This window comes from Culex pipiens, chromosome 3, assembly GCF_016801865.2.
Source record: "Culex pipiens pallens isolate TS chromosome 3, TS_CPP_V2, whole genome shotgun sequence".
Lineage (NCBI taxonomy): Eukaryota > Metazoa > Arthropoda > Insecta > Diptera > Culicidae > Culex > Culex pipiens.
The window spans coordinates 31,357,297-31,371,447 of record NC_068939.1 but is presented as its reverse complement, the minus strand read 5'-3'; the positions used below and the strand labels follow the sequence as shown (position 1 = coordinate 31,371,447).

Sequence of the window (14,151 nt, the reverse complement as noted above, 5' to 3'; positions counted from 1 at the left end):
AAAAAAATAAAAAAAAGTTAGAAAATTGAAATTATAGGCCACGGTGTCAGCATTTGAATGAAAAAAAGCGTTTTGAAATGCACCATACACCTGTCCAGTAGGGTGCCCAGAAAAAATGACCCCCTGCTCCACAAGCGGAAAACAGTTTTTTGGGTTATTTTAAGCATCTGTGTAAATTTTGAGCGAAATTGGTTGAGATTAACCCATTGATACCCGAGCCTAAAGTTGGTGAAAAAAATGTTTTTCATACAAAAATGACTTTTTTAAATCGCTAATAACTTTTCAGGATCAAGTTTTACAGCTTTTGTATGTTCTACAAAGTTGTAGAGCATAAAATTTTCAATAAGAATCTCACTTTGAGAATATTTGGATGGAAGTAGCGCGACGTCGAGACCAAACCATAAGAAAGTTAGATTTTCCATACATTTTTTAAATTTTTCCCATACAAACTTCACCTTCGAGTATCAATGGGCAAATGTTGACCGATTTTGCTCATTTTTGGCCCAGAGTCCTAAAATAGGTCAAGGAACAATATTCAGCTTGTGGAGCGAGGTTTTGAGAAAAAGTCCCATATTCTGGGCACCCTACTGTCCAGTTGTTTTGCAATCATTGATTTCCAAAATTCCTAAATACTGACGAAAAATTTATTTTTGCGAGAAAAAAAAGTTTTTGCGGTGCTGTACATTGTAATTTCATAATAGTTCAAAATATTTTTAAACGAGTCAAACATGCAATGCAGACAAAGGCGATTTAGATTGTTCTCAGTTGATTAGACTTCAATTTCCATTGAAATTTTGATATTTTTTTGAAAATTTTTTTTTGCACCTGATTTTTCGGACCAATTTTGAAGGGGGGGGCGACATAAACTTTGAAAAATACTAAATTTAGCTCAACTTTTGATTGCTTGAAACAAAAAGAAACACAAAATGCTTACTACGTTGAAACAGTCATGTCACTGTCAATTTGTTTTCAAGATATCAATAAATTCACGAATTCATCGTTTTTTTTAAGTGTTGCACCGATGTTCTGATATGGGGTACCATAATTCAAAAATTGTTAAAAAGCGGAAAAATGCTGTGTTTGATTAAAAATACCAAAAATCATTATTCAATTTATCATATAAATTTAACGATCGATTTTAATTTTTTAGTAATTTTGTTTGCGTTCTGTTTTTTTAATGAAATTATGACAAAAAAAAACATAAAATACAATTTCCAATTTCACATTAACAAGGTAATTTTTAACATTTTTAACGATCCGTGAAATTTGATTGATCACTTAGTTATCTATCATTGAAGATATGTTATGTCAAAAATATTAAAAATAAATAAACCTGGTTACAATTTAATCATGGGGCCTCCAAACAGACATCATTCTGAAAATTCGAGAAAAAAATACAATTTTCATTTAACCAATTGGATTTTTGAAAAAAAAAAAAAAGACTGTAAATATCTTATTTAATCTTATTTTGTTTTTTTTTTGTGTTGATTTTGGAACACGATGAAAAAAACAGAAAACCAAAAGATAATGATAGAAGTTTGAAGAACACTACTAATAAAAAAACAAAAAAATCTAAACGAAATAAATGTATTTAAAAATATTGGAAAGGTACGAAGAAACCCGAAAAAAGTTTTCCTAAACACAAAAGTATCTCAAAATGACCTCCTAAACAAGGGAATAAAAAAATCGAAACAAAAATTTGGGCAGCAGAGGGTTAAAACACAGTTTAGAGTTAACCGAAATTCACTCCATTTGTTTCTTCCATCTCATTTCTTCCTGCAGCTCTCCGGTAGTTCCGGCGGTGGCCTAACGAGCTGCGTCATCTTCGTGACGCTGCTGCACTACTTTACACTCACCAACTTCTTCTGGATGCTCGTGGAAGGTACGTGAACTATTATTACCCAGCCCCAAGTAAGGTTGAAACCGGTTGAAACTTGCCATCAACTCCAGACCACATGTTTTCCCCTCCTTCCTCATCGCATCTGCACTTGTACATGGTGTGGTGAGCAAAGTTCGGTTCAGCAGTTTGAGGTTATGTCAGAGCTAGTTTCCTGTCCCGGAATGGTTCCCAGTTTGATCATTGTGCCAGGGTTCCAAGCAGGCGTTGAACCTTGGTCGTGCTCCTTAACCCTTTTCCCTAGAGGTTGCTTCGTTTGGCGCCGAAAAACCGCAAATTGAACTTTCCAACCAAACAAGCCCGGTTCAGGTTACGTTTGTTAGGTTAAACTGGAGTAAACGTTCATTAGTCACGGTATCTGTAGATTGCCGAGCTTGTTAGCATCGAAATGAGGTGATTTTCACTAATAAAGTGGTTTATTTGCTTCGCTAAAATCTCCTCACCTTAATCCATCCTAAATAGATGACCTCACGAAGCACCTCTGATGATCCACGGACCAGCAATCAATACAACTTTCCCGAGTTGAGTCCATCTAATCCAATTTGAACGAGCAACGTTTTAGATATACATACCGCGCACAGCACAACCTTCTGGTCACGATTACCGTGCAATCCAAGTAGCCAGAAAGCAGAAAAGCTATTCCAAACTATGTTGCCAACACACTCGACGCAGCAGGTCATGGCGGGCTTCATTGATATTCCCGCCACGTGGACCTCCGGCTGGCCGGGCATGGCATGCTGGGCGATAAGGTCCTTCTTTCGAGAAAGCGTTGGATTAGATTATTATGAGGCCGCAACGACGAGTGTATGGAAAATATCCAGAGCTTTCGAGCGGGAAAGTTAGGGAGCCATTTTCATAAAGTTGATCATGAGATGAGATTGGTCGAGTTGGATTTATCAGTTTAAGGGAACATAAGAGAATGTTGGTAATTATTAGGAGACTGCAAATCTGTGATTTCACAAATTGATTACGATTTTGACAATTAAAATTGAATTGATGTTAGTCATATTATGCGTAGCTAACCAAATGTTAATAATGTTATAATAACAAACATATGAACCAACACTCGATTTATGTTTTTTTCCAATGGGTTGCTTAAATATAATTTATTTTATTTTTAACTTAAGTACACAGAAAAAAGATCCTGTTTGAAGCTATTCCATTATATTATTTCCAGTGTAATTTAATTTATCAACCACTTACATTCCTTTATCCTGTGCAATATTCATTTTTTTCTCTCTCAAGACTCTTCCAGGACGTCACGAACTAGTTCATAAAGTATCCAACTAAGGAAACGATTTCTTTTATCGCTAACCCAACACAATCCTCCTCCGCTGACAGTTCATCCAGAGATAAAAAAAAAGTTCTGCAGAAAAATTTCATTTACATCACGTTTCTTTCGCGCTCACTTCATCCAACGAAATTCTTCAACCAAGACACGGACCCTCTTATGCACTAGTTTCATCGTCATTTCGGAAAGGAGGAAAACTTCGCGCGAATTTTCTTCCCCGATACGGAAAACGCCAAAAAGCTGAGCCATAACTTCAGCACGCTTAAGTCGCGCGCCAAGTTTTCTCTTACGTAATTAGGGAATTTATCTCTTTCGGGGAGGGAAAGAGTTTCTCCGCCCCTAAACGGCTTCAGGGAAATGAACTAATTTAATGACACAATCTCTTTTGAGATTCTTTACCTTTGTGGAAAACGACAGAAGTTTGGGAAATTTCTGTCCCTTTGGGAATGATATCTTTGTGAACATCTACTCCTTTTTGAATCTAGGTTTGTTGAGGCGATATTCTTATAATATTTATTATTTTTTGATAGAAAACAAAAATAAATATATTAGACTTGAAATGTGAGCCAGTTCAATCCATTCAGCAAAATCGTACCATGTGTCAATCTTGGTTAGATGATTGTTCTTCGTTCGGAATCCTAGCTCTGCATGCAAGCTGAAACGTCATGTTGGGTGTTCAGCTGGTGCACCACAATTATACACCCAACACATCTGCATAACTCTCGTTGCACTTTCATTTGCAACCACCGTTAGCATCTGTTTGCAGTGCAAGGCATTCATTGGCGACACTGGGTGACAAATTTAAAATGAGTGTGTTTTTAATTGGATTTTTTTTTTTGAAATTCTCTTAAAAAAATATTTTTTTTGACGCATTTTCTCAAACCGTGTTTTTTTGATAAGTACAAAGTTTATTTTAAGGGTAGGCAAAGGTATCATAAAATGGCCTTTTTAAATGAGAGGGGGTTTCTGAAAAAAGCAACGCAGAAAGGGGGAGGGAGGCTTGACAATTTCAAATTTTAAGGCCTCGTGGTTTATGTACAATCTACTAATGCCGTTGCACATATGTTTTGAAGACTCTGAACAAAGTCGAGGGGGGGGGGGGGTTTAAAAAAATAAAAGAGTATAAATATTTGAATAACGAGCCATGGTTTCAACTTTTCAGTTAAAAAGTGTTTTAAAATGCATTATACACATGTCCCGTTGATTTGTAATCATTAGTTTCCAAAAAATCTAAGTATAGACAAAAATTTTTTTTTTGCGTAAAAAAATGTTTTTTTGGTGCTGTACATCGGAATTTTATTATAATTCAAAACATTTATTTAACTTTTTATTACTAACAGTTGAATTCCCAAAATACGTATTTCTAAACTTTTGATAATTTTTATGTTTAGGGAGAAAACTTCTGAGCCATGGCCATATTTTTAAATTTATGTTTTTTTTTTTGGAAAATATCTAATACCTGGACAAAAAACAATTAAAATCATCAATTGAAGCATAATCAAATTTTTTATCGAAAACTACTTTGTTGATGAAATGTACCGTTTTGCCTTCCTCACTGAGGTAAGGCTATAATCCTGCTCTAAAATTGAACTTTTTATTTAAAGCTCGGAAACCCACCTTGATGTATACATATCGACGCCAACCTTCTGTGGCCGAATGGTTACGGGTTTCGCCTCATAAGCGGAATGTCATGGGTTCTTCTCAGGGTGGCAGCCTTAGGTTTAAGTTCAGAGGTAGCAGCAACCGCATGAGTATAAAACGGTTGCTTCACGTGCTCTTCAAGCATGTGATCGATCTTGGGATATTCCTTTGCGCCTCTTTCCCAAAATACTTTCCTCGTGTCTTCGCATGTAAATAATGCCCAGCCGATCGGTATTGCACTGCAGTCCAGTCGCATTGTCCAGATTAGAGCAAAGGGAACACCGCAAATATAGCACCACAAAAGACAATTGTCTTTACAAGACCCCGAGCGGCAAATAATAGCTGCTGGGAAGAGCTTGAAAAATGACACGAAAAAATTGTCACCGCGGTTCTAGCGATACATAGCGCACAAGGCACAAGGAAAGGAGTTTACAGCATCTGGATGGAACAGCACTTTCCCTCTCAATAGGGACTGTGTTATAGATCTGGAAATGCTCAATAACAGTAAAAATGGGTAACACGCTACAATAGTTCTCGTAATCAGGATTAAGTGGCTTAATACTCAAACAGCAAAAAAAAATACATATCGACTCAGAATCGAAATGTGAACAAATGTCTGTGTGTATGTGTGTGTGTATGTGTGTGGGTATGTGTGTGTATGTGTGTGTGTGTATGTGACCAATAATGTCACTCAGTTTTCTCAGCACTGGCTGAACCGATTTTGACCACTAGTCGCATTTGACTTGGTTTAGGGTCCCATACGGTGCTATTGAATTGTTTGAAGTTTCGATAAGTAGTTCGAAAGTTATGTATAAAAATGTGTTTTCGCATATTTTCGGAAGTTGAATAAATGGCGGTAAACTGAACCAAACATCATCATGTTATACATCGTTAGTTAGGTAATTGAAAGACTTTTCCAACGAGTCCAAGACATTGGTAATCTGGCAACCCTGTCTCGAGTTATAACCACTTAAGTGATATTTATGTACTTTTTTTGTAGCCGGATCTCACTTAAATGTATGTAAACAATGTCCGGATCCATCATCCGACCCATCGTTGGTTAGGTAATCGAAAGACTTTTCCAACGAGTCCAAAACATTGAAGATCTGGCAACCCTGTCTCGAGTTCTGACCACTTAAGTGATATTTATGTACTTTATTGTAGTCGGATCTCACTCAAATGTATGTAAACAATGTCCGGATCCATCATCCGACCCATCGTTGGTTAGGTAATCAAAAGACCTTTCCAACGAGTCCAAAACATTGAAGATCTGGCAACCCTGTCTCGAGTTCTGACCACTTATGATGCCCCTTATGAGCCCTTGAGTGATATGTGTGTTTTTTGTATTCCTGAACTTAACGAAATTAGACGCCATCACCCAATGTTAGAAAAAGGGTGAGGAAGGCACCAACCAAATAGGTGGATTAAGTTAGTTTTTAAGTTAAAGCTACTTCTGGGTATATTTTTTGCATTATATAGATACTTCTTGAAAGAAAAACACCCCTGAAAAAATATGTTTGATAAGCTGGAAAATGTCCTGCAATTTTCTCTTTGGAACTTTGGAAATCGGACAGTTTCTGAGATACAGCCTAACAAAGAATCGATGAAAATGTTTTTTTTTTTCAAATATCCTGTAATTTTCAACTGACGATATCTCGGAATCAATTGGTCCAATTTCCAATTGAAACTTTTGCAAAATCATCTGAGATTCACAAAAAAAATATTTATAAAATTATAAGTTGGTTCAGGAGTAAATGTATTTTAAGAAGTATTTTTAAAATGCAATGAAATTTTGTTTTAAATCTCAGAATTTCCATAACTATTAGAAATGAATTTCCAAAAAAGCCAAAAATTTAAAAAATATATAAGCTTTTGAATTTTTTTCTTTTTTTCAAGCTGCTTATTAAAAATTTCTATTATTTATTTAAATTTGAAATTGAAAAAAAAATCTTAATTTTTTCTTTTGGATTTCCCACAGTATATAAAATTTGAGATTTTTTAAAATGTTAGTTTTTTAACTGCAATTTATATCTTTAAACTTAATATTTTTTTCAAATTGTTAAAACTGCAAATCAATTAAAATATCTGTAATTTGCAAAGTGTCAAAAATTTCTAAATATTCTATTATTTCTATAATTTCTTAAATTCCTGAAATCAATTCAACCATTTCAGATTTCAATTTTTTTTTTTAGAATCCAATATGTTAAAAAAATCTTATATTTCTAAAAGTAGTTGAAGAAGAGAATATTAGAATTCTGAAATGTTAGAATGTTTTGAAAATTCCAGTGTTTTTTTTAATTTTTAATTGTCAATAATTATGATTTTTTAAAATATTTTAATATCAAAAATAACATTAATTAAATTTAAAAAAATTAAAATAAAAAATGATTTTTTCAAATTTCTTTAATGTTACTTTTCAATTGCAGATTTTGATTTTTGATTAAAAATATTTTTTTCGGATTTCTTAGTACGCTACCAGTTTGTCCGATTTTACATAAAAGTCAACTCCTTTAGATAAGATCTTTTTCACATTATGGATTTTAAAAAAATGAGAAATCTAAAATGTTTGAATGTTTTGAAAATTCCAGATTTTTTTTTAATTTTGATTGTTTCCATCGGATGAGGAAGTAAAATGTCGGTCCCGGCCTTGGTCATTCCAGGTGTAGGAGTCGTCTCCATGCCATAAGTACAAACAACACACCAAACCAAGCCTACTCTGGTGGAATCGCTGGCGACGGTTGGACTCGCAATCCAAAGGTCGTCAGTTCAAACACTGGGGTGGAAGGTTCCTTGGAGTAGAAAGAGGTTTGGGTGCTCTCCCCATTCAAGCCTTCGGACTCCTAGGTTCGAGCAAAAACTTGCAATAGAGACCACAAAAGACCCTGGGGTCGTTAATGTGGATGGTTTGATTTTTTGTTTAATATTTTAGGTTTTTTTTAATATTTGAATATTCAAAATAACAGAAGGCCGTTGCAAATATTTTTCAAATTTTATGTCGCCCCCCCCCCCCCCTTCAAAATTGGTCCGAAAAATCAGGGGGCAAAAAAATATTTTTAAAAAATCTTCAAAATTTTAATGAAAATAGACGTCAAATCAACTTAACACAATCTAAAACGCATTTTTCTGCATTAATAATCATATTAAGCATGATTGGGCTGGTTTAAAAGTATTTTGAATTTTTACGAAATTCCAATGTACAGCACCGCAAAAACTTTTTTTTGCTAAAAAATAAATTTTCGTCAATATTTAGGTATTTTGGAAACTAATGATTGCAAAACAACTGGGCAGGTGTATTATGATGCATTTTAAAACACTTTTTTCATTAAAATGTTAAAACCATGGCTCGTAATTTCAGTTTTTATACTTTTTTATTTTTTTGCAAATTTAGATTTTTGATTAGAAATACATTTTTTCGGAAATTCTGAGTACGTCACCAGTGCGTCCAATTTTAAATAAAAGTCCCTTTGACACAAAATTTCCAAACCATCACCATTTCTGGCTGCAAATGATTGAGAAATGACCAAAAAGGATGAAATTTTGATGGCTAGCAGTCGAGATATTTCATCATTCATTGTACTGTCAAAAATCTATCAAATCAAATACAACAAATCATATCAAATTGATCACACAAAAAATTATGGAAAAGTATTCAGTGCTATCAATTTTTGACAGGTCAACGCCAACGAATCAGTTCAACAATACGGCTATGGTATTTAAAAAAAGAAATCATCGATAAAAGCATTTTTTTTAATGTTCATAATAATAAAAAAAACAAAAACAAATGCATTAATATTTCACGAGGAACATTACTAAAATTACTTTGTAGTTGAAACTAACTGTGCTAATTTCTTGATAATGAAAAATAAAGATGGAACCTTTTCATTAATCATTAGCTGTGTGATTTTCAGAATTGAATGATTATTAAACATAAATAGAAAAATATAACCTTTCATTGCCCAGTGTAATTCTAGTCAAATCCCGAGAAAAGTTAGAAAAAAACACATCCTCAGCGTTGCCTTTCTAATGAAAATTGATACTGACTTTGCTGTGGCGAAAAACCACACGAGCGGAAAAGCGTCGATGCACCCACCCTGCAGGCATAGAGCGAGAGAGTGCCATCCCACATTAACTCAGTGCGGACGTTACGCATCGGCGGCCGTTACTGATCGTGTGGTCCGCCCTAGAACCGCCCTGGCGGACCGAGGGCGGGCCGCCTGGGCGGTTGAAATTTGACATTTGAAATTTTTCAATTTCGTCCGCCCTCCATTCGCCTTGGCGTGCCATGGGCGCATCGCCTGGGCGGTTCAAACTGATCGCTGAAATGTTTCAATATCGTTCGCCCCTCAATCGCCGCGGCGAGTCAAAGGCTGATTGCCGTGGCGGTTTGCATCTGAAGGAATTTATTTCGAATTTGACATTTCAGTCAGTTTTCAACGAGCTTCGGTGGGTGTTGTTATTTAATCGGCGGCTGCTGATTTTCGTTGTTAAGTTTGTGTTGGGAGAAGTGTTGTGATGTTTAGATTGTTTACTTATGTAAACAAACAGTAAAAAGTGCGTTTGAAATGGTGATTGAAGGTTGTTTTGCAAGAATAATCGTAATTGTTGGTGTAATTTATGTGACACCCCTTATAAATATTGTTGGCAGATGTGCAATCATTTGGAATACTTAGAATTTGATATGTTTCATTGTTGTTACACACAAAGAAAAAATACTCTAAATTTAAAAAGATCGTTCGTTGGATTAAAAGTTCGCGTTGGTGAATATTCGTAGAAAGTTCAAACTTTTTAATTTAAAAGTTGGAAAGTTTTTGATACTACCATGCATTTCTGGAACAAAATCGTTGTATCGGTAAAAGTTTTTTATTTTTCATATAAGAAAAAACTTGTTATGGTAAGAATAAATAACACTTAACATTACAGTGATGATTTTCGAAAAATGTGATGGATTTTATTTCAATATTTTAATATTAAAACAGTATGTTTTCGTTTTATTGTTGTATTTAACGCATCTGCTTATGGTTAGCCAACTTCCGCGTCCGAAGACCCCAGGCTGAGCAGGTTACGGATGGACGTTTCGTAGGGCAGCAACATCGCGGCCTTCATTTTGGAGCGCGACAGCGTTGTAGAGAACAGGGTGGTCTCGTTGCCGGCCATCATCAGGACAGGCTTGGAGGAGTTGGCCATTGGTTGTTGATTCGGGAAGGGAAGTCGACGTTTTCCGGCTGGGAAGTAAAGCGCCTGAACGGATAGTTCCCGATCACTTCGTCCTCTTTCGAGAATGACAAAGATGTTCCAACTCGCCGTCAAAGTTCATCCCGCCGAAGCTGCGTTTGTGGGCGGAAGTTGCTGAAAGAGTTTGAAAGTAAATGAAATTGGTGAGACACGGAGCACATTCTTAATACTCACCGGTGACTTCTTCGGTATTGCAGGTAGATGTTCTCGATCAGGTTCGTCGGATCTCGCTCGAACCTCTGGAAGTAATCCGAGTACGTCAACTCCAGGACTTGCGACTTTCGTACAGACGGTCCATCCAGAACTGGTGCAAACTGTTCTTCTGGATGTTTAGGTAATAATCGTCAAACATTTCCCGCAACGAAAAATGGACTCCGGACCCTCAGGGCATCCCACACTGTCCCGTCATCACTTCCGGCACATAATGCTGCTGATGGTCGTAAACCGCCGGCACCGAGTGCAACATCTGCGCTGACCACCTCCGATTATGGCGCTTCTCGTCGTTTCCCTCTTCCGTCAGATCCTTCTCATCACCGTTAAAATTTACTTTATCGTACTTGTTCGAAAAGCGGATGTAAATCTGCTTCGACTTCAATTTCGTCCACCTGGCCACCACCACCGAATACAACCGGTGCAAATCCACATCCCGACCTCCGATCTTCGGCAACCGCATAAACTGCGTCCTACAAAAACAAACAAAATTAATCACAAACGCCACCAAACACCCAAGCTTCCTTCTTACCAACTCCGGTCGTGAAACAGCTGCAGGTCCTGCAGGAAGCTGGCCTTGTCCTTTTTCGAAAACCAACTTTCCCCCCGACCTCGTCCCGCACCGGCACCACCCACCTTCCGCTGCTGTGTCCGCGTCCGACTCCTGGCTGTGGCCGCGTCCGGATTTGATTCGCTTCGTGGACAAATCACTCACCACCGGCACTACCAAAATGTTTGTTTACATTTTGTACTTAGGCGTACACGGTTACACGAGAACGACGAAATGAAAGAAATTATGTAGTCGAATTAAAAGTAAAAACTTTTAAATCAGTTAGCAATGAGATTTTTAAAAACTGTAGCAGTAAAAGTTTTCATATTCAAAACAAGAAAAAAACTTTTAATGGAGCAAATTTTGACCACTTTTTATTTCAACAGTAAGTTACTTTTGCCATTACAGTAATATTTTTTTGTGTGTATGATTTGATTTGTTCTTATTTGTTTGTTTGTATGGAAATTTGGTGGACATTTTGGTAAAAAGTATATCTTTCCCAGTTACTTTAAGGGAAACCTCTTGAAGAGTATCGGGGTGGTATTTACAAAGCAGATTTTGTGGCAATGTTTACTCAATTTATTTAATGTTTTTTTTGTGTGAATGTTAACACTCCAAAGGTTGCGGGTTCAGTGCCACACGCAGAAAAATATTTTGTAGAATCAGCCTGCACGAGGTTTGATTCAACAACATTTTTGTTGAATATAATCAACGCCGATTTTGCGTTGAAACAAACCTTGATTTGCTCAATTCCACAAAAATCTTTTGTTGTTTTGATTCAACAAAAATCTTGATTTTCACATCAACAAAACGTTTTGTTGATTCAAATATACCTTATTTTTCTGCGTGCAGCAGTGGAGGCGATAAGTGGTGCAGCAGCGATTTTTGTCTTTCTTTTGTTTGACGTTTTTTAGGTGTGCATGATGCAGGACGTGGGTAAAAAGTAATTTCAATTATTTTCAATTATCATTTTAGTGGCAACAGTATCATTTTAAATTGTGTTTAAAATTTTTTTTACAGCTTCTTGGATCATTTATAAAAAAATAAAACCATTCACATTAACGACCCCCGGGTCTTTTGTGGTCTCTATTGCAAGTTTTTGCTCGAACCTAGGAGTCCGAAGGCTTGAATGGGGAGAGCACCCAAACCTCTTTCTACTCCAAGGAACCTTCCACCCCAGTGTTTGAACTGACGACCTTTGGATTGCGAGTCCAACCGTCGCCAGCGATTCCACTGGAGTAGGTTTGGTTTGGTGTGTTGTTTGTACTTATGGCATGGAGACGACTCCTACACCTGGAATGACTTAACGGACTAACAACCAAGGCCGGGACCGACATTTTACTTCCTCATCCGATGGAAGGTTGGAGCAGACGGGAATCGAACCCAGAATCATCCGCTTACAAAGCGGACAGCGTAACCATTCGGCCACGCACTGCCGAATCATTTATAAATGAACTGCTTATATGTATTTATCTATTCTTCATTTGATTTATTTGAATCATTCCTATTCCTTGCCCTTTTTTCTACCATTCCTCCATATCATATATGATCAAATTTCATTAACTAACGACAGTTACTGAAATAGCAATGGAACCATCTGAAGAATTTGTCTTTAAAATATAATTATCTTTCTTCCAGCTTCCGGGAATCTTCTTCAATTTTACTGCCTACATTTTTATCTTTTAACTATATGATTTATTTAAATGTGTATATCCTTCCTTATCATATTCCTTTTACTTCAGCAATGGAACCATCTGGAGCATTTGTCTTTTTAATTATAGTTAATTGTTTTGCAGCTTCTCGGAATCATCTTTAAAATTACTGCTTATTTGTATTTATCTTTTCACTGTAAGATTTATTTTTATATTCATATCTACCATTCCCCCATACAATATATCTTGAGTTTTTTTTAAAAGGACCTTTAACTTTTTGTCTTCCATATTTTTATAGGACCTTTTAAAAAAAAACTCTGGATATGATAAAATTTAATGACAAAAAAGAACATGGGGTGTAATCTAATCATATGTTCTTCCAGGATACTTTCTTCGGATTCGCTGCGCTTGTGTTCGATTAGATTAGTAGAATTGTTAACATTCAATACGTTGCCTTTTTATATGTAAGTACCAATAATACATGAACATTTTAAATAATTTAGTTTCTAAGAATTAGTTTAAGAATTATTTTTATTTGCAGGAACTGATAGATCTTCGCAACAAATTTTCTTATCAATGTATTTTTTTGTTTCTTTATTTTTTTTCTTCATTTCACCTCAATGAACTAACAACGCACGTAAGATGTATTGAGAACAAAATTCAGCTGGATGAGCAGGGAATGTGCTTGAAAATATTTTTTTCCCTTTTTGTTTTATTTCTAAATTTCAGCACACAAAAATCTACAAACATCTGCATTTCTATATAAGGCACTTTGTGTTTTTTTCAGTTTTAGATGAACTTGAAACAACACAATCAGAATCCTGAAGGAACCTGAACGGGTATTCTGCTTGTGCGGATGAAATTTGTATGAAAGGCGTATCGAGGGCGGGCCAAGGCTGTTTGGCTTTTCGGGCGGATGAACTTTATATGGGAAGCGTATCGAGGGCGACCCGCTGGCGGACCAACCTCAAAAGCGGACGAATTGTGTATAAGAGGCGCATCGAAAGCGAGCCAAGGTGTTTGGTTCTTTTCAGGCGGATGAACTTCATATAGGGGGCGGATCTGAGGCGACCCGCTGGAGGACCAACCTACAGGGGCGGTCGAACCGTATATGAGAGGCGCATCAAGGGCGAGCCAAAGCGGTTGGGGCTTTTTGGCCGTTAAAATTTCATATGGGGGGCGTATCAAGGGCGACCCGCTGGCGGACCAATCTACAGGGGCGGCTGAACCGTATATGAGAGGCGCATCGAGGGCGGGCCAAGGCGGTTGGGGCTTTTTGGGCGGATGAATTTTATATGAAGGGCGTATCAAGGGCGACCCGCTGGGGGACCAATTTACAGGGGCGGCTGAACCGTATATGAGAGGCGCATCGAGGGCGAGCCAAGGCGGTTGGGTCTTTTTGGGCGGATGAATTTTATATGGGGGGCGAATCAAGGGCGACCCGCTGGCGGACCAATCTACAGGGGCGGCTGAACCGTATATGAGAGGCGCATCGAGGACGAGCCAAAGCGGTTGGGTCTTTTTGGGCGGATGAATTTTATATGAAGGGCGTATCAAGGGCGACCCGCTGGCGGACCAACCTACAGGGGCGGTCGAACCGTATATGAGAGGCGGGTCGAGGGCGAGCCAAGGCGGTTAGGGCTTTTTAGGCGGATGTACTTTCTATGGGAGGCATATC

At 37.2% G+C, this 14,151-nt stretch overlaps 1 protein-coding gene across 9 annotated transcripts in view; it reads left to right on the top strand.

Annotated features, from left to right (window-relative positions):
- The window catches only part of LOC120422320 (diuretic hormone receptor-like), a 185,981-nt gene that overhangs the window by 92,273 nt on the left and 79,557 nt on the right, over nt 1–14,151 (top strand). For all 9 annotated transcript variants that reach the window (XR_008212426.1, XR_008212427.1, XM_039585710.2 and 6 more), the window contains one exon: nt 1,783–1,882. Coding sequence is in view for 7 of the 9 variants with exons in the window: in XM_039585710.2 (XP_039441644.1) it covers nt 1,783–1,882 (100 nt within the window). In the remaining 2 variants the exon portion in view is untranslated. The remainder of the gene's footprint in view (nt 1–1,782; nt 1,883–14,151) is intronic.